The sequence below is a fragment of the Gallinula chloropus genome (genome assembly GCF_964237585.1).
Source record: "Gallinula chloropus genome assembly, chromosome: 2".
NCBI classification, from domain to species: domain Eukaryota; kingdom Metazoa; phylum Chordata; class Aves; order Gruiformes; family Rallidae; genus Gallinula; species Gallinula chloropus.
The window spans coordinates 48,799,633-48,821,193 of record NC_140086.1 but is presented as its reverse complement, the minus strand read 5'-3'; the positions used below and the strand labels follow the sequence as shown (position 1 = coordinate 48,821,193).

The following is a 21,561-nucleotide window of genomic DNA, read 5'->3' as shown; positions in this document are numbered from 1 at the left end:
TGTATAAAATCAATGCAAAGAGCTGTCTGCCAGAGATGGGTTGACATTAGCAATTTCATTTTCTCTGAGGGGGGTCACAAGTCCCAGATCCTCATGACCGCAGAATAAGTGGCCATTCCTTCCCTGCTTCTCTGGTTCTAAAATGATACCCCTTTTCTTTAGAATTAAGAAAGGTCACAACAATACGTTGCCATCGTGAATCACCTCTTTAATTGTCTGCAATGGGAAAATTGGCAAATTTATATACTGCTGTCAATGGGGTACTATCACAATCTGCCCTTTTCAACTTTGATTTCATTATACTCTCTATTAAATGGGCATTCACAAACACTTCTTTGTGTGGGGGATCCCACACAGTGTTATATTCAAGTAACAAAAATTAGCACTCTGAAGACTTGCAGGGATTTTCAATGGTGGAGAAAATCCTCCCCCTCACCCACCCCCCCCCCCAACCCCTGCAGCAATGATGCACAAATATGCATAGGTACAGCATATTCATGTGAGTTGAGAGGGACAGGTAACCTCAGGACGATCTTCAGGGAAGTGTGATGTTTTATTTGACACCGATTATGAATCTTGTCCTTGTAAAATCACCATCACTATGCAGGTGTATTGAATGATCAGGGACTGTGGCCCACAGAACTACAATAAATACGCATACAGCATACAGATCATGACCCAGCACTTTACTACGTGCTTTTTTACTACCATATGTATGACTGGAGCAGTGTGGAAACCTCATTTCAGAGAGCGATCTTTTCCCTCACCTCTAGAATGGCAGCTGATCTGATCTTCCTGTGACAGCTACTAAAGGTCCAAGTGCCTAGTTGCAACCAACAAAATTGCCATCGAAATCCTCTTCTGAACACTCAGTTCTGAAATAGATTTCTGTAAAAACTCATTTAAACAAGGTCACCTGTCATCACAGCGTGGTCCAGAGTTCAGCAAACTCATGAACACAATGAGCTGTAATAAACATGAAGTCATTAAAGGACATTTTTCAAGAAGAAGTCAAACTTGACAATTTGTAGCAACTTGGAATTGTTATGCCAGTCTCTGTTTTCTGAAACAAACGTATTCATGCTTATATTACTGGTTATTCAAGGTTGTTTAGCTCCATATACTATCATATATGGCTGAGGGAAATACTACAGGCTGAAAGGTTTTCTCTGAGCTGAATGCTGGAGGGCATCCACAACGGGAGTATCTCTATTGACTCAGGAGCTTCGTATCTGAACCCATTTTTGAAGGGCCATATTCTGCCACTCTTGCTTACGTTCCATGATTCGTTGCTCCAGCAGACATGTTGACACTGACGACTTTCAGAGTGGCAACGTTTTTCATGAAAATTTGACCTGATGTGCTGCTATTCAGCCAAGGATTGGCCTCCAGTCTCTGAAGGACAAGGCTGAAGGCTTGTGCTCAACATGTTTCTTTGTGGTCCCTCACCCATACGCAAACTTTATTGCTATTTCAGTCTTTGCCTTCAAAGAGCTGCAGGCTAAATGGGAATGTCCAGAAAGCAATTTACTTTGTGAATAAATGCGAAGGATTTGCCATCTGTTTCCTTGGGGATAAAATCTAGAGCTTTACAGATACATTCATAGTGAAACTTTTTCACAGTGAGGGTGACAGAGCCCTGGGACAGGCTGCCCAGGGGGCTTGTGGAGTCTCCTTCTCTGGAGATATTCAAGACCCGTCTGGACGCCTATCTGTACTACCTGTCCTAGGGAACCTGCTTTGGCAGGGGGGTTGGACTCGATGATCTCTTGAGGCTCACTTCCACCCCCTACGATTCTGTGATTCTGTGATTAAACTCAAGCAACCGTTTTCAAAATAATGGTCAGGGCATTGACTCAGCACATAAAATACTAAGGCACAATTCCCTGTTCCTGAGCACGGACTGGAACTTTTTACACCCTGAACAGTAGTTCAGGCTTTAAAGCCTTTTCTCAGGAACAGCAAATATTGTTGTTCCCAAAGGGAACAACAGGAAGCACCAGAGCAACTAACTCTAAGTTAGAGCTTGGACTTAGATGCTCCGCGGTCAGATTATATTTGGGCTCCAGTCAGTGTGAATTCTTGCCACACAAAAAACTGGGAAGATCAAAACCCCTGCAATAGCCCAGAATTCTGTTATGAGGAGCAGTGCAGGTCTTTCAAGTTGCCTCTCCCAATCTGTGAGGAGTTTTTCAAGGGTCGGGTTTGCTTTTTTTTTGGGCCATTTTCTGTGGTTTCCTTCATTCTGCCCAAATGAGGAAAAATAATTTATCAGAAAGATAGGGCGCTGAATATTGCTTCCTGACTAGGTCAGGCTAAAAGATTCATTTTTGTTTATTTCTCAGTTTATCTTAAAATAACCTTGCCGAGCAAACTGCTCTTTATTAACTTCAAGTCAAAACATACCAGTAATGATTCGACGTTTTTAGTGTAATTCCCTCCATCACCCTCGCACAAAAACTCTGCCTGCTTTTATATCTGCTTTACACAATGCTGCCAGTAATGAATGTTCTAGAATTGGAACATAATTTTGATTATCTGTCCATTACTTTTGATTTGTGGAGCAGAGAGACAGCTGGGTTTTTATAAGCTCGCCCTGCAGTACTGCAGATAACAAATGTAATGCAATAATCAAACTTCTGTAACACGGAACACAGAAGGGGTGGGCCCGCAGATCTGTCTATCTATATATACCCGTACCACATCAACAACATTTTATCTTCAGAAGCAGGAGTAGAAAAGTAATTTGCACAATGCTACTATTCATTATTCATACCCAGAGCAAAACATGTTGCTTTCAGAACCAGTATTTAGGCTCTGTGGGAGGGGGTTGAGCCACCTGAAGGTGGTTTTGTGAAATTACATAAATACAGACTACTGGGAGGTTTACAAATGCATTTGTGTGTGTACATATAAATAAATATATATATATGTATGTATATATCCTCTCAAAAGAAATATATCTTAATAAACAGTAATAAATATATTGGGTGATGCAAAAAAATTCTTACTTTTTTTCTGGTTGCCATGCAGGAATACAAGAGGCCAACAAGAACGGTCCCCACTAGAAGGAAACAAAACATCAGCCCCTTCAAGGAAGAAGAGGTTGACCATTTAGTTCAGTTGCAGGGGACTGATCAAAGGTCTGGAAACAATGGCAAGAGAGATGGTTACAGACACTGAAAATGAGGAAGGGAAGCCGGAAACATTCTCGTGGTGTTGCCAAGAGAACTATGGAAGTAAAATTTGTTAATTCAAACCACAAGGGTTTTAAAAACATACATTAGGAGTGGGAAATGCAGCAACAACAGTATATCATGAACCAAGGAGTATTCCCTTCATTAATGAGAGACAAATGTCCTACATACTTTCTGAAAGCTGGTCGCTCATTAGGTAGGGGGAAGAGAAGAAAGATGAAAGCAAAGAGGAAATAATGACTGCCTTGTCCAGGTAGTGGCTGATTGTGAAGGTGGCAAGAGAGTGGTGGGGAGGAACAAGATGAGATGTGTGGGTGCCCACAAGCTCCAGGGTCTGTGTTCCAGCTTCATACGTGGGTGGCTTTTGTGTGCTTCAGTGAGCGGCAGGAGCGCTGAGACTACACTTAAATCCTCCGAGCACCAACAGTTCATTGCACGCATGCGGACACGTTCTCTACAGGCAGAGCTACATGGAGGGCAGTTCAGAGAGCAGATGCCCACCACCTCACCCTGACTGACCTTCTAAAGAGCTCTATGGGGTTTGCAGCTTCACATTGTCATCACAATTATGTGTCATCTTCTGTGACAGAAAAATCAAGACCACAGCAATATGAAACCTGATTATAAGCAGCTATGGCCTTAGTGGCAATCGCTGCATTTCAAGATGTTCTAGAAATCCATAGCAGGGGAAAATACTGTTTGGGACACTAAACTTTGACAAGGAAGACAAACTATTGCTGCGTTGAGAATACATACTCAAGTCTACAGCAAAACAACCCAACCAAAACAAGACCCTGATTCTTTCAGCCTGTAAATAAAAGAATATGAAGAGCCTGATTTGAGATTTGCCACCATTCAACCACCTAGATAAACTGAAGGGAAAAACTGGGAAAGCTTGGTGGTGTAATGTACCTCAGCTGGAAAGGCAGCAGCATTACACCAGGAGCTTCAGAGAAGAGGCATCCCCAAGTTCTCCATTACACCAAAGAAGCTGTTTGGTCAGGACAGAAGCAGCATTTGGCCGGAGAGTGCCTTGCACTGATTGATCAATGGGTCCCTAACAGATGGGATGCTCTTTCCCTATCTGTGTGATGGAAGGCAGCAGAAGTCCCTGTGGGAAGCACTTCTCATTTTTTCTTAGCCTTTGCCTTCCTATTTCCCAGCTGGGCTGTGTTGCTAAGGGAAAAAATCTTTCATGATTCCTGCGACCTATATTGAACAAAGGGCAAATATCCTACGCTTTAGAGAAACTCCTAGGAAGGATTGTTGCCTGCAGTAAAAACTAAAGCTTATGCAAAGAAATGTAAAAGAAATGAGAAAAGTGAAGGTGTCAGACAAAATACGCCATTGTAGTTGAGGTATTAAGGCATCTGAGTGACTTTTCTGCCTTTTATTTGAATAATTAATATTGATTGAGGTTAAAGCAGGGACTTTGCGTTCACATCTCTGATCCAGAAAGGTAAATCTGGCCAAGCTATGCTACTCAAGGAAAGCTCCTTAGGGAAGTGGGAGTAGTTGTGTGGGGTAAGAATTGGCAGTGGCTTACCTCAGACATCTTACTACAGATAGGTTTGAGAGACCCTTTTGGGGATGTGTCCCCCATCACCTGCCAGAAGACATTTCCTCATGTGTGTTAAGGTGAACTGGGCTATGGCAGAGTAGATACAAATGTTCTCCAGGGCAAGGAATTTGTTAGGGTTACAAAAACCACTACTTACCAAGAAACAGAACTCCCAAGCAGCAGACTTCATGTCACTTACAGCATCAGAGTGAATTTGCTACTTTGGCAAGAGAAGAAAGTAAGTGACTGTCTAAGATATTTCTGTTCACAACTCAGAAACATCTTCTGTCTGCAAAGGAGTGCAACCCAGACACAAACATCTTCCACTCAAAATTTACATGAATTTACTAACATTTTATAAAACAGAGTCAACCAAGACAGGCAAGCTGAAAGTAAAGGGAAGAAGTCAGTGCTCTCTGTTTGTCTTATCAGATTGTTTTGTATGAGTTTTTTTTGTATTCAGTAAGATGACAGTGAGCTTTAAAGCCAGCTTGCAACACTGCTACAGCACAGCCAAGAGAACATCACCACCAGAAAAATCCCTAGGCAAGAACTCAAATGTCACTTGAACCAACTACTTGGAGGGAGCAAGTTTTAGATTGTCACAGGATGAAGATTAACATCCTTCACCAATGCTTGGCAATCCCTGAGGAAACACAGGAAGGTATATCCTCCCATGTGTAAGCCCTTGTGTACCCATTGAGATGTTTATTCCCCTAAAACATCCTTCTAACACCTCTGCCATCCCCAAGTTTCCAAGGACATAGGCTATGAAGGGCTGTCATTGAAAGAAAATACAAATTGGGCTGAGATGGGGACGTTCCTGAGGCTGTATTTTTTGTCAGTGACTTCCCTTGGATACAGTGTCTGCAGGGCAGAAGTAATATATATATATCACTGCCAAGCCCCATTTCCAAAGCAGGCTGCCAGAATTTCCCAAGGTAACTCTGGGGTCAAAGGGTCAGCCATTCTGCCAGCCATTCTCTTCCTCTCACTGCAGTCCCCTCACGGAGATTTCAAGCACGTATCATGGGTACAAAATCTGGTTGCATATTTCTGGAATAAGAACCAACTTGGAGCTTGATGAAAGAAGATCAGTTCAAACACTTGTGGTTTTTTTCTCCCTTGCAAAAACCGTTTGAGATGCACGAAGATGACTTACCCTTCGTTCTGTTCAGTAGCCCCGATGCCAACCTAACACTAGGTTTGAGAATCATTGCTACAATTTCAAAGCAGCTGTAGATAGAGCTGGAAGATTGACCAGTATAAAGCTCCTATTGCTGTCTGAAAGAGCTGAGCGCTTGTAAAAGATGGCCTCTGCTCCATTTGAACAACACATGTGCTATAGCAGAAACTGGAAATCTTCCCCAAATCTTTCCCCCCCTGTACCTCTTAACATCCAATGGCAATTAAACAAAAGTCAGCTGGCAGTTCCACTCTGTTGCCCAAATTATGTTCAAAACACATTTTTGCATGAATTGTATAAGACAGAAAATCAACGTGCTAAAAGTGGCCTCCTGCTTTTTTAATAAGCACTTCCAGCTTAAATCCTGCCCTTCCTAGAGTTTTCCTTACTTAACTATGCATAGGTAGGTCTTAATTTTAGATGTCCCGCCCTACATCTTTCCTCCCCCACGCTGCTAATTAACATGGAAAGGGATTTAAAAATGCCACTGGCAATTCTGACACGTAACTGAAAAAAAAACCAAACAAGGCTTTGTGACAGCATCAAGTGATGGTTACTGATGGTTACGAATGCACAAGGTAAGCCAACAGCCTGGTACGCAGATGCCGAGATGCTGTATCCCAGTCTGAGGGGATCACCAGCACCCAGCTTCCCTCAGACTGTGGAACTGTGGCTTTTCGGCTTAGCACTGTTCTCAATTAGGTCCTTAATGAGTGTAAATGCAGACATTAAGCCCCAGCAGATAGTTGCAAGTGAAAGAAGGCAGAACTGCTGTACCTACTGTGTTTGCAAATAAATCATCCTAACAGGTTAGAGATGTGTTTAGTGGTGACTAATGTCCTAACAGGAGCCAGCGCACCTCCTTGAAGGGTAGGATCTGATGTGCACTGAAGTTACCATGGGCTCGTCCCTGCTTCAGCATGAGAGGTTCAGGCAGCAGATGACTGGCACGATCTGCCATGTATTTATGCAACCCACAGCACAACCACCCCATCACCAAACTGTCAGTCTAGCTGCCAGCCAGCAATGATGCAAGCTCTGCTATTTAGCTAATGTTCGTTAACCCAGCGAGCCAGCCATCGGTGCGGCACTGAAAATTCTGAATTCCCAGAAATGGCAGGGATCTCTGTGCTTCTGCCTGGGAAGTGGCCTTCCAAATCTGCCCCAAAGTGTCTTCTGCATCCAGCTCATTTTCAGCCCAGCCGCCATCCAAGGCCGAAGAAGCGCACAGACCCTCCCGCCAAACTCCAGCGCGCTTCGTGTCCTGTTTTATTCACTGTCCCCCCGGGGCTGCCCAGGTAGGATTGAAAAAGGCCAAACCAAGCACCAGATCCAAAATTAGCATTTTATTCAGAACGTTGGGGTCAGAGGTGTATCATTCATATTCTGGTACACAATACAGAGGCAAAGCTGTTCTCAGAAGTCTCTCAAGTTTCAAAGTTCCTTCCCCCTCCCCTCTCCCCCCCCCAAACCAAGTCGTATATTTACTCGTGCCACCAGTATCAGGCCAACTCCCCTCGCCCTCCCCCCTCCCCCCTTTTTTTTTTTTTGGTACAAATTATGTAAAACTTTTGTGCTAAGAACTTTTCTCCCTCCCCAAAGAAAAAAAAATAATAAAAATAAAAATAAAAAAAATATTGAGTACTCTAACTACAGCTCAACAATTGAATCAATGTCACTTGTTTGCAACCTGTTTTGTAAATACTTTATCCATAACGAAAGATATAAACATGCAAAAACCTGAATCCATAGTCCAAATAATACATACACGTGTTCTGAAGTTTCTGCACTTCTCCACAGACTATGCCAATAAAACATTATGTACACATACCGTTTTTTTTACAGTGAAGTGGGAAAAAAATACTAGAAATTAAAAAAAAAAAAGAAAACCAAAAAGTGTACATGGATTAAGACCAAAATGTGTCTAACATTCTAGCATAAGGAAAAAAAAAATCAATTCTGCTACAAACTGGTGATATGAAAACTCCCTTTATTTGCAACCAGCTGCATAAGTTTTAGAATTTTAGTGAAAAAAAAAAAAATCCCCTAACATCTAAAACTAGAAGTAATGTACATTGTTCCACCTCATGGTCTTCTCTCCCGGATAATAAAATTGTTCCATGAGGATTTTTTTCAATTTTTAATCTTCTTATTTTAATAAAAGCAATGCGATGTAACAAAAGCATGTTGAAGCATATTGTGTTTCACCTTACTCCTCCCCACCCCAACATATTTTGTCTCTTTAATGCATCATTTCATAAATCAGTACCATTAAAGCCTTAAACATAAAACTAATTCCGATCTGAAAAAGGTACAAAAAGGCACATAAAATCCCAGTGCTTCTGTACTGTAAAATTCAAGTGTAACTGAGCTCAATATTTTTTTCCAAACAGCATTGGATCACTGATATTCCACGGAGCCCAAATTGGTTTGCAGCCTAAGCCAAAGCCTTCAGCAAGCACTTGTGCTAGTAGACTACAAAGTTAAAGCCTAGCTTCTGTATGCTTTTGGGGAATATCAGTTGAAACGTTTGTACTTGTCCAAAAACAAAGTTCACTTTGAAGTTCAGTCATCACCTCCACCATACATATCAGCAAGTTTCTTGAAACGTGGGCCCCAGTCATTTAGGTAGTCATAGTCTTGCTCACCACCACTACTTGAGGAGTTAAGAGAGCTCAAGGATCCAGCAGTGGAGCCGCTTCCTTCATAGTCAAAGACTAAGAGGGAGTCATATGGTGGGGCTGTTGGGTCATTGTCGGCTGCTTTAAGTCCCTGCAAGAAGGAGAGAGAGAAGAAAAAGAAAAAAAAAAAAACAAGTTATGAAGTTCTGCAGTGGAGAGAGAGAGAGAGAAAACACAACTGGAGCACCAGAGCACAGTTATCTATCAGTTGCCACTCCAGAAAAACACGTTCTGCAATCCAGTCCAAACCAGGACTCGTGCTTTCATAACTCTAGCAAGAAAGTACTTCAACTCCTGTTCCAACAGCCAGGCTTCCAGCATCACAGCACTGGATGTTTTGAACGCAACTGCCAAGACAGCTCTAACAAACCCTTGAGAGGAAATCACGGCGTTAGGACCGGTGCTAATCAACGGTTACACAGCTCACAACCTCTGGCAGGAGGAGGAGAAATGGGTGTTTTTGCAAAGATTCATTATAACAGCCATCTCACGTGGCTGTTAACACATCCACTGCCCTCGCTGGCCTGCAGGCTGCCTGTGTGAGCCAAAAGCCTTACTGAGCCCCAGGAAATTCATGCACCTCTGCAGGCTGCTGTGAGACAAAGATACAAGGCAAGCCAACGTGTTGGCTGAAGCCTGATGTGCTCTGCCGTGACCACTCATCAGATGTCACCCACTCTTCAGAAAACACACACAGGCACAATGACATCAAAGCTAAATACAAGATTATAACCACTTTTGTTTCCTCATTTCAACATATTCTAGTTGTCAACACACAAATATTTGGTCTTCAGTATTTTTAAAATTTCTATTCCCAGGAACCAAATAACCCAAAATAAAACCAACAGAGACTGAACAAGATGAAAGCAGAGAAAGAAGACGCTTCTTCCAGGGAAAAGCCTCTTCCCTCCCCGTTTTCTTAAGTTTAACTTTCAAATGTGAGACAATTGCTCTGTGCTTATCCAGGGGAGATTTACAAGTCTGAAAATAAAAGGTCCTGAAGTCAAAAAGCTCTCCTGTGTTTTGTGTTTTTCAACCTTGTAGTTTCTTCCACGGGATTAGCAATGCTTTTCCAAGATCTTCCGCTCTGAATAGGATCTACTTTGGCTGCCACTGACACGGGATAATATATCTTCCAGAATTCTATGAGGCTGAGCTAAGATTTTAAATTGCTCACTGTTAGTTTCCACCAGTGCTGTTTGGGTTTGTTTTATTTTTACTTTTTGAATATTCATTTATTTAGTGAATAGCTTTGTTGTACTCCCAGTTATTTGAAGGATTGAGTGTGCCTCCTCTGAAGTATTTAACATACTCTGCTTTTAGAAAAAGATGTTTTACTCTCAATTGTGTTTAGTCTAAATGTGACATAATGCAAGCATATGTTGATTTTTCTTCTAGAAATATGTATATAGCTAAATCCATTAATTAAAGCATACGGCACCGATAAGGGAGGAGAGAACCGTGGTTCATTATTCCCTATATAAAAGCCTTTAGAAGTGTACAAAATGTACCTAAAATCATTTTGCAGAGAAGCGGTGGAAGGGTCCAGCATATTTATCAAACTAACGACCTCTAATCAAGAACACATTTTGGACTTAAAATGGTCGCTTCATGTGGTACAACACATCAAGCAGGTTATTAATAGCCTGCATTAGAAGCACAGTTTTGAATTATCTGATAAGAGTAATTGGTGATGCTAGTTATCTTTCTCTTTGGAGTTTTCCATCCTGATGGCCGTAACAAGGACAAAGAGTTTGAGATTCTGAAAAGGCAACAGCAAGCACTGGAAGACTTCCCTCTCCCAGCCTCAAAGCTGGCAACAGTTCTATGTCATTCTCTTCCAATTCTGCTGTGGAAGCAGAAATGCAACTTTACTCCTTAGGAGGTAACTGCCCTTACACTGTTTACATCTCCCCTTAAGCCTGCTTAGGAGGACAGGCGCCCATGTTTTCTGAATACAGGAGACAGAGAAGGGGAATAAATGCCACTCGAGCTCAACGAGTGCCGAGGGATGAATCCCAGGTATCAGTGTGTAAAAGCCAGCTTGGAGAAGAGCTGCTATTTCCATGCAGCACTGCCTAGTAACAGCCAGCCAACCATGGGATACTAATTTACTGAAAATCAGTGAACAAAAGATTCCCCTAGATCACTGCAGAAATTCTGATACCTATCAGCCATCCATGGCAAGAAGGCAGGCAGCCTCTTTCCACTTTTTTTTCCATAGGTGAGGTTAGATTTTTAATTTATTTTTTTTCCCCCCTTAAATTTGTTGCTGGTATCATGACAGCACTTAAAAAGGAAAAATGGTTTGGAGCTACTGACTTACAAGATAGCATCTCACTAACAAATTCACTGTTTCAAAGGTTGTGCTTACTGTGTAATCCACTTTATTCAGAGAACGTAGCTACAGGCCATGCTCTGGAGATATTGATTCAACTGCACAGCCCACATTACACTGACATTTGCACCTGTCTTCTGGTTAAAAACTCCTCAGATTCATAGCATAATGACCGAACTCAGTCTCCAGCTCTTCAAATGACAACCGAGTTTTCTGCTACATTTGTGTGGCATGTTACATACTAAAATGGCAAAGACACATTAGAGTTTTTTCACTTCCCTTCTGCCAAGCATATTCTCTGAACCTACCTAGAGCACTGCTCTGCTCTGCTGTTCTGTTCTACAGCACGTCCGAAGCTGGAGTTACCAGGTGTCAGCTTTGGCAGTGAAATTGCCATGAAGCAATCGGTGTCAGTATTGTTACCTTTTTTTGCTTATTAGGTCATCCTTTTCGGTGGGTGGAACCATGACCTGCCCTACTGGCACAACTGAAAAGGCAACAAACATCTGACAAGAACGGTTTCTACTGATTTTGCCACCGTGGCATTGCCAACCACTTCTGAAGGGATCTGTTTCTCCCAGAAGTGTTCCAAGAATCACAGAGCAGCAGAATTGTAATAGTTATTTGGTTTCCTGATCTGAACCCCCCCCAAATTTTTACTCGATACAGAAGCTTATTCAAGAACAGACTTGCTGGGGCACCAGCTGATCCTGCCGGGAGATGCTGAACCAAGTCACATTTCCTTGCACTCCCTACAGCAGGGATTGACAACAGCAGTCACAGAAGAGCTGGGGCAACACAGAGGTCAGCTGGAGACCTAGGGCAGGCTGAGTAGCAACTGTTTCCTCCTCTTCTTTTACATACCTTGTGGCAACTTTCACTACAGGAAGAGATAAGGAGGAGAAACTACAGTGCTTTGACTGAGGAATGCTGGCAACCTTAAGTTACGCTTCCCTTCTTATGTGTGGCATTCTCAATCTGTCTCAAATCAAGGGAAAGAAACACCCTCAAAATCTTGTACTAACATGGCACTTTACAAAATCTAATCCTTTTATTTTCATTAAACCTGCTACTTAATCAGATTCAGCAGACTTTTAATGAGAAGGAAAGGAAGAACAGAGCCCTACAGGGAAATACAAAAAACCTGTTTAAACCCAGAACTGTTTTTTTTTTTTACAAGACAGAACAGAAAACATTGAGGGGCCCTATTCTGCTTGGAGGAGCGCTGTATCAATAACCATTCACCAAGACTGAATTGAGGGTCCTCCATGCCCTCATGGGATGAGACCTTTAGTTTGTAATTTAAATTTAATTTACCTCAGGCTATGTCCTCTATTGATTAGAAATATATTCTTAGCCACAAACTCTCCACCACAATATAATTTGTTTAAGATTTCTAGGGACAGCATAGGTGGCTCTTGAAAACACGATTAACAAAGCTACTTCAAACAGGCTTAATTTACACTGTCCTGCAAATCCTGAGTATTCTAAGTGTTAATTACGCTCCACACTCTGCAGGTTATGTTTTTAAAGGCTCAAAACGGAAAACATGGTCTACAGAGGATTCCTAATAACACATGACTTATTTCACTGACTTGTTTGTACACCGAACTGGAAAAAAAGGAGGTTTTTCCCTTCTCTTCTTAAATTAAGAGATTCATCTACCCATTGAAACAGACAAAACAAGAAAAGTCCCCAAGGTCATATTGTTTATGCCTGCAAAACATATTTTGATTATAAGGCACCTCTGGAACCTTCTGATTTTAGAAAGTTCATAGCTCTGTATGTGTTATCTTAACTAAGTGGTATAAACATATTTGAAGTTTTTATCATACTTGTAACTTGTTTTTCAACTGAGGAGTCGTTAGAGTACTCATACTTGTGCATGTCTCATTGAGGTAAGTAGATTTAATACAACTGATGACAGCCAGGAAGTTCTACACCAGAAGAAAAGGGAGTACTGACAAATTGAAAGAAACACAAAGATCCACTAAGTCTTTTTCACTTTTTGTTTCTATTGTTCTGTAATAAAGAAGAAAAAAACCCACCCCATGCTTGCTCTGCAGTGGCAGCTAAATCCTCCTATATCTGAAATCAATGACCTATAGTTCTTTTTTTGTCAAAAGTTGGAGTAATTCAGAGGCTAATCTGAACAATGCTGCCTGTGTGCCTGAGGTGCTGGTGAACATTCAACGGACTAAATTAATTCCTGCGCACGGGCCAGCATCCCAGAGGATCAGCATCTCTGGGAACAGGGCCAAGTCCTCCAAAAGACCAGACTGATCTCCGAAAATGTTGAATCTTTTCAAACTAAAGGGGTAATGCAGACTTTGCTACCCAGGCACTGACAACTCAAAGGCAGCCCTCCTGGGCTCAGCTAGCAACTGGGCTTGTTTTGCAGGCGGTTTGGGTTAGGGCTGCCCAAGGGAAAAGTTTTGGGGTGAGTTGCACTTACAGTGGAAGAAAGGTCATTACCTAATGATGTTGAAACTGGAAGCAAAGAGGCAGGAACTTTGCTCTCTCTTATCTTGCTCTGGTGTTTTCACAGCTCAGGGTATTTTCTGTATGAGCTGCCCTAAGAAACATCTGGTATGGATTTTACCCAAGATATTTCTTCCATTTACTCCAAGTAAAACTGAGAGGAATGTACCAATTTTCTTCAGGTATAGTTTTGCCAGGACTGCAGGTGAAGTTCTCTGAGGAGAGTCTAAAAACCTGTGCAGCCTGCATAATTATGCTGTAAACACTGAAAATTCAGAAATTTAACTGTACTATTCACAATACTGCTGCAAAAGACTGATTTGGGGATTTTTTTCCCCTAATAAGACTTTTTAGAATCGCATTTGCCATGGGAAATTTTAACATAAAACACAAATTAAGATGAAACTGGTCTGGAGAGATAAAATCTCCATTTTCCTCACACTTCTGGCAAAACACAGCGAGCATGGACAACCTTGGGGTGGCTACTGTCTGCTACAGAGAAGGTTAGGTGGAATGCCCCATGGTAGAATGATATATTGCAGTGAAATCCCAAGAAAGAAATACCTCATGAAAAAAAGAAGCTAAATATATAATGCTTGAAACATAGAAGCTATTTCATAGTTCCTTTCAATCAGAGGATATAATTAATTCTGAGCTAAATTGCAGACAAGAAAATTGCCATATTTTCTTTAATTTCATATCTATTTCCAAGGTTAATTTTATTTCAGAGTCAATGACATTATTGACATTATTTTACTGCGTAAGAATAGCTGGGAGATGCTTTCTCTTTTGGTGAATGGCAAGGGGAAGCACAAAGGGAGGTATTGATCTAACACATTACACAGCAGTAAGAAAATGACTCCATACTCATCTGTACTGAAATACAAGCATATTGGTTTAAACCAAGACAGTACATACTGTTTCTACAGTTCCACGTGTACACATCAATGCTATATCCATCTTCAAGAGTCACAAGCTACTGAAAAATAGCACCGAAAGAACAGCTTGCAAAGTGGTCTAAAAATTGTAGGAGGATGGATAAACTCTGCCCCCTCTCTGGCTTTTCAGAAGAATCACACTTATTCCTTGTCTTGGGTCTGTAAGAGACCCTCTTGACAGCTACTTTGAGGACAAGAAAAACTGAGGTGTTGAGGAACATGGGTTATTCCCAACCACCTGCCAGGTGGGCAGTGTCTGGTCATGGCTGTGTGAGAATAGGATGGGAAACTCCGGAAGAAGATGAAGCATGATGAGAAGTTTTTGTGTGCACGCCGCTGCCTTGGCCAACAACGTGGGCCTTTTACTGTCCCATATTGCCACTGTTTTCCAAGAGCCAATTATTACTGTAATATTTGGAAGTGCAAGGCATGCAGAAAACCTCTTTGTTATGACATCTCTTTCTAACACAGCTCTTCCCCAAATCTGGAGGCTCTTAAATATGTCTTTGGAGAATATTTGTGTGTTTCCTGCTAGTCATCTCCCTGTAGGTTTTTTACAATTGTACTGCTGTATACCTTAGAAGGAACAAACTCAATTTTCTACAGCTTGCTAACACAAAAGACTTTAGCATATTAGCCTGACTTTTCTTTAAAGCAAACAAGAATAAACACATCTGCAAAAACAGATCTGCAATACCCTGTAATACTTGTACAGCTCTAGTTGCCAAGGAAGATATGTGAAAATTCAGAGAAAATAATTAACTACTAATACTACTTTAAATCTACAGAACATAGCTTTTTTCTTAAGTGGTAAATTCGGTGTTAGTATTTGTTTTCCCCTAACCAGCAACCACAAGAAACCCAATGATTTAAGACTGACCAGTGATAGACATAACAAAACAAGTATTTGTAGGAGCATTTCTTTCAGAACTGTGAGTAATCTGGTATAGTCTGAATCTTATTTACATTTATCTTTATTAGATTGAGGAATCAAAGATAATGCAAATACTTTTAAAGCTCTATGACAAGTATTAAAAGCACTTACATAACATTTAATTTAGCTGCCCTGCTCAGTAATCGTATTTGATAGAATTCTTTTGGTCTTACTGAAGGTACTGAATTTCCACTATTATCTGGATTCAAAGGGTAATGTATGAGGAAAATTAAAATTAACTTATTTCATTATTGAATTACTGTGAATTAATAAATGAAATTAGGCTAAACTGTAATTTTGTTAGTCTATTTATTACTTGGAACCCACAGAATAATCCTGCTTGGAGATACTGTGGTTGCAGCTGATAACGTATTATGAATGTAATTAATACAAACGTACAGAAGTTAATTGATACATCTTTTGTATGAGTTAATTAAATTTGTCTGCACTTTAAAAGAACATGTTTACTTCTATCTAGCAAGACAATTTTAACTGTCTAAGTAAGTTTTAAAAAGTTGTTACGTTCAAACATAACAGCTACTCATGCAGAGTATAATAAACAAAATATAGAAGCTTATCAGATCTTTGGGGGAAACTCGTTTTTTCCTCCTTTACCTCATTAATGAAGTCCCCAATGTCCCCAGGATGAGGAGCAGCTGATCTGACTGGATACTGAGGTTCTGCATGGATTGGCCTTTCATCAAGACGTCTGATTCCAACAGGCTTGATGGCATCTGGTTCCACAGTGTCAGGCTGCTGGAGCTGGCTCAAGTCATAATCCTGCAAAACACGAAACAAAGACAGTATGTTAGGAGAATTTCAAACAATATCTGTCAGGGGGAAACATGAGGAGGAAAAAAGGGAAACCGCAAACATCACTTCACCACAAGTCCCATTTTCAGGGTTGTAACGCTTACTGAGCATAAGTCAATAACATTGTTATTTGCATACCAACAGGATGCTCACTGAATTTACTGTTTTGATTCTATTCCGTCAGATTTATAGAGCTTCTCATAAGTTTTCTATTGAGAAGCAAGGATTTAAGTAGTACTATTAAGAGACTAAACACTTTGCTTAGTAATACTGATTTACTGCATAGAGCAAAAATGCCAAATCCAACTCTTATTTTTCTAAGCAAATAAATGCCAAACATTCTCATTCTGAGCAACATGCAAACACACTCCTCTGCAGTGTTTTATAATACCTTCAAAGAATGAATTTAAGACTCCTTGCTGATTTCATGTGGCTTCTATAATATGAAAGCCAAAGGGGAAAAATGTCATAAGTAGTACAAAGCTTCTCAGATTTGGCCTTAATTCTAAGCACTTTCTGAAGATTACTTGTGGATCTGTTCATTAAGTACTTGATGCTGCAGCTTCAAACTCTGGCAGACTGATGAAGCTAGCATAGCACTATGAATTCCAATAAGCAGTATGTATGTATATAAAAATTTTAATTAGATGAATGTTTATGCATTTAAGATAGATATGCCTGAATACTATTTGCACAGTGTGATGCATGGCAGCATTGTCATTCACCTCACTGTTGTCATGCCTAGAAGGTATTTATGCTCTAGGATGCCTTTGCACAAGGCACTGGTAAAAACGCAGAACAGAGAAGCTCTAAAGGCTTAAACTAAAGTCATTCACGAACTACCAGCAGACTGGGGCTCATGCCAATTCTGCTGTATGCCAGATGCCCTGCCCCACAAACAATCAAAATAGTTCATAGATAGATAGATAACATGTAGCTAATGATAGCTAAATAACCTCCTTTATCATCAGTCTCTATGTTTCAATGGTGTTGTTCTGGTAAGAACCTTATTTATGATCTCAAATTTCTGGAAGCTGCCTGGGCATACAGTTACGTTTTCATTGGCTCCTAACTGGCTCCTAAATGAAGGAATGCAAGCACTTTGTTCTGCTGTAACCTCACAGGATGTGGGTCCTTTTTGAGAGTATGAACCTACTGTAACCCCAAAACCAGACTTATGACAGGAGGAGAGCTCTGTTGACCGCAGTGAAAGTAGTTTGTTGGGAGAATTGCAACTATCAAATCCACTACACCTTCTAATTTGTTACACAGGTCCTCAGCTGACTGCACACAGATATATAGTCAAAAAAGGTGGAACAGCTCCGCTGAGATCTGAGAATGCAGTTTCATATGCTTTAATTAGATTACAAGTTCCTTGGGGCAGAGCTGTAACTTCTATCCTCTGGTTCTTCATGTACCAAACAGAATAATAAGTGATCTCCGTGAAGCGGTATGAATTGGAGAGAAGTAAACAGAACAGAACTTTTTATCATTTCCCTTTTTATTGCGTGAAATAAATCAAAATAGTTTAGAGACATGCTATCAGGAAATCCTATTAAACAGAGAAGAATGTACTTTTTTAGAATTTATAAACATCTAACACAAGAGTGCTTTTCATACCCACTCAAAAGACAAAGTGGAAAACATCAACAGGGAGAAATGAAAAATACTGGGAATTTTATACTAAGCATATTGTTATGGAGAAATTAAACCAGGTCCAGTTAAATGACAATGTATTAGAACAAGAACAGCCTCTCTGGTCATTTCAGTTGTATAAAGATAAAAACATTTTTCCCACCCACTCGCAAATGCATACACTTCTTTCTGGTTAGTTGTCATACATGAACCAAGGCAGTCTAGTATCTTCACATCTAAGGCCATCACCATCCTCTTGTATACATGTACAGTTTGAGACATCTCCAGGCTCTACAGCAAAAAGTCAGCCAAGACTGACACCTGGAAGGCAACAGCAGTGTAGAACGTGTCCTTATGTGCACTCCCACTTTGGTTTTCTTTCTAGGGCAATTTATGGCAGTGCCAGCTAGCCTTCTATGAAAGGAAAATTATTTTGCAGGTCTATTAGTGTATGGACAGGAAGAGAAGATCCATTGTGCTTATCACAAATCGCTCATATAATTAAAATCAATATTAACTGTACATCATCAGTCGGATATGGCAATTCATCCCACCATCTCCTCAAAGTGGCTTAGTGGCGTGCAAGCGCGGCATCATGCAATGACTCCAGCTGTTACAGCATTCTGTCTAAAGTTAACTCCACTCAATGACTGCAAAGTAAAAGATGGAAAAAATGTTTGAAAGAGCTAGGGTATGAGCTGTTTAGGGCTGCTGAAATTCCCTCCGCTCAATGCTACTTTCACAGCTAGAAAAGTGGGGAAAATTTTTCATCTATTAACCTAAAGATCCTGGAAAGACTTCAAGGTTAGTCTCAAGCAGAGTTTGTTAAGATAGTTAACTGCAGAAGTGACAGCTGAATGGAAGACTGTGGCACATCGGAGACAGAACAAGACATGCTGGGTAAGTTGGGGCAGTCAGCATGGAGCAACATTCTGGGTCATTATTTTTACTCTTAATTTCAGGAGCACAAATCAATAATGTTTGGACTCTGCTCCAGTCTTTTCCCATACAGCCTGTTCACAATTACTATCTGCTGAGGGATCAATGAGGAACAAGACCAGGCTCTCCACTGGAAACATACTTGAACAAAAGTTGTGAGCATCCAATTCGTAAGGCTGCCAATTTTTGTCAGAGGTATTTATTTACTTATGCTGTTTAGCTCTAATTCCAGCAATTTAAGAACAAATACCTCTTTCCCTTTCTTCAGTTTGGATTTAGGCAAATCCAAACAAGAGGGTTTGAGTTTTTCTACTCGAATTTCTGGACAAGATTAGAGTGTGAATGGAAGGGCGAATGTAGCATTAGTTTTCTTCTATTGCAAAGTTGCTGAGACATGTTAGTTTGCTCCCATTTTGAATTTAGCAAAACCTCATGGTATTAGAAACCAGAAATTTAAACTACTCTGATTAGCCAAATCAAAAGGGAAACAGAAACCTCCCATTGCATGACAGGGATCTAAGTGAATCAAGTCAAATGTTTCCCTGTCTTTCCCCTCATTTATAAAGGGAACTGATACCCCTGGATGAGACAATACAATTACCGTTTAGGTAACTGGTGGTTAAAGAGATGACAGCCTTAATGCTTTATCAATATAACTCCCTTGAAGTAACCACAAGCACTTCTGTCTCTTTGGTTAGCATCTCTGGCATCACTATTTGCTCTTGCTGAAAAAAACCCCTGACAATCTCTATCGAAGCAGAAAAACTTCTGGTTTTGATTTGCTTTCGTTTTAAGAAAGAAAATAAAGTTATGATGTACTACAGGGGCATTTTATCAAAAGTTGCATCTTGTGACATTAATCTTAAACACACTCTGCAAAACCCCACCAATGCCCTCCTGTCTGAACTGATTACAAACACTGAGCTTATTAGCTATTTACTTAGTTCTAGACAGCTTTAAGCAAAGACATACACCATTACTAAGCTCCCACGCCTCAAACATGAGATCCCAGTGAGACAGTGGTAACTATCCCAGTGAGATAGTGGTAACTATCAAAACCAGCTAGCCAAGCCCTACAAATTATCCTCACCACATGTGTAGGTGGAAGGGTCCAAAACCCCAAAAAGCCCATCTTTAGAACATCTACATAGGAATTGGAAGTGCAGTCTCTCTACTTGGTTTTTTACCTTGCACAGAACCAAAGCTTTGGGCAGGTATGAACACACACCTGGGCACTTGACTAATTTAACAACAACACTGCACCTGTTTCTCATTGCTGAAGTGATGCAGACTTTGCAAAGAGATATGTAAGTTCACATCTATCCCCATGCAAAAAATAATCAACTTAGTTATCACCAGATCGCTTAATTTGATGGTGAGAGCTGTAAGTGTCATTCACTCTACAAAATTAGCTGCAAGGGCCTACGTGCATGTAAAGCAACACTGGCAGAAGACTGCATTTCAACCACCCCTTTTCCAGGCTGGTGCCTTCTCGTAAACTCAATTCTCATGTTGGCTTAAGAGAACAAACAATGGCTAGAAATACCCATGGACAAAATGCATGGTCTGCTTTGCCTCTGTGGACTGTCTAGTCCAATAGAGAAATGGGATGCTGAAGTAAGGGAAGAAATATTTTATGCAACTGAGTCTTGTCATCTGCCAAGGTCTTTTAAAAAGAGATAAAAAGGAAGTGAAAAACAATTCTGCTCCATCTTACCATTCTACCCCCCAAACATCACCCTAAAAAATTGTGAGAAAATTTTGTGTGAGAAATTTGCACACAAAATATTGCCTGAATTCTGCAAAATGCTCCAATCCACCCTAAATTGTACAATCTGCTGAAATAATGGGACTCCAGAAAAAGCAAAGCACTAAGGACTGACTAGATGTAGGCTGCAGGTGGGAGGCTAGTTAAAATGCTTGCGCTAACAGTTGCTCTTTATTTGCCACTCACTTTTCAATTACTTTCTGCCATACTGCTTTTCCCATTTGTTTTTATTATAGATGCATCTGGAGTATTACAAGTTAATAATTTTTAAAATAGCCAAGAAGCTAGCTTATCTTTTTTAATAATAAATAAGGTGAAAGTTAAACTCCAGCTGCAGATAAAACACAGTAACAGGCAGAGGTTCTAGACAGGATAAAATGAAACACAAACCAATTCTGTAACAGAATTATGGAAACATTACTTTTTGTATGATGAGATAAAGATTCACCAAGGAATGACAGTAATTCCTCCCCAGGAGAACTTCGTGAGTCACTCATTCAAAAAAAAAGAAAAAAAGGAAGAGAAGGTAATGTCTTAGTAAGCAAACACAATCCCCAAAATAACTACCTTCCAATTATAGTATTGTATATTCCAAGGGATATCTTAGCAACAGTTATTTCATTATCATTAATGATTTCTAAACCTAAAATGTGTTCCAATCTTAATGCAATGCAAAATAAAGGTTAGAGAGTGAGACTAAATGATCCGAGTTAACACTCGGGCTGGTGAAAATATAATCAGATGGATATATAAAGTTCATCCAGTAGGCAAGGACCATTGTCCTATTTAGAATAGAGGTTATTACAATATCTTGCACATAAGACCAATGTAAGCTTAAGATGCAGGCATACAGAAAGTTATGACAGTAAGAAAACCCAAAATCCAAAGGATTTCTCATTTAGTTTTTATCAATGACATATACATGCTGGAACAAACCTACCCTTTCTATAAAGGAGCGATTTCTGTCTAGAACTCTAGATTCTATACATATAAAACCAACCCCATTATGGTCTTGGTTTTAATGCTATCACCTTTAAAACAAATGTTACTGTTTTCTTTCTTTATGTAAATATGTAGTAACATATGACAA

General features: G+C 40.3%; 1 protein-coding gene across 1 annotated transcript in view; it reads right to left on the bottom strand.

The window, feature by feature from the left end:
• Positions 1-8,459: 8,459 nt before the first annotated feature.
• Positions 8,460-21,561, bottom strand: part of CDH2 (cadherin 2) — a gene marked incomplete at its 5' end in the record, with an annotated part of 117,289 nt that continues 104,187 nt past the window's right edge. Inside the window, 2 exons of the mRNA XM_084260396.1 lie at positions 8,460-8,716; positions 15,932-16,096. Of these exons, the coding sequence (XP_084116522.1) occupies positions 8,510-8,716; positions 15,932-16,096 (372 nt within the window). The 3' untranslated portion in view covers positions 8,460-8,509. The remainder of the gene's footprint in view (positions 8,717-15,931; positions 16,097-21,561) is intronic.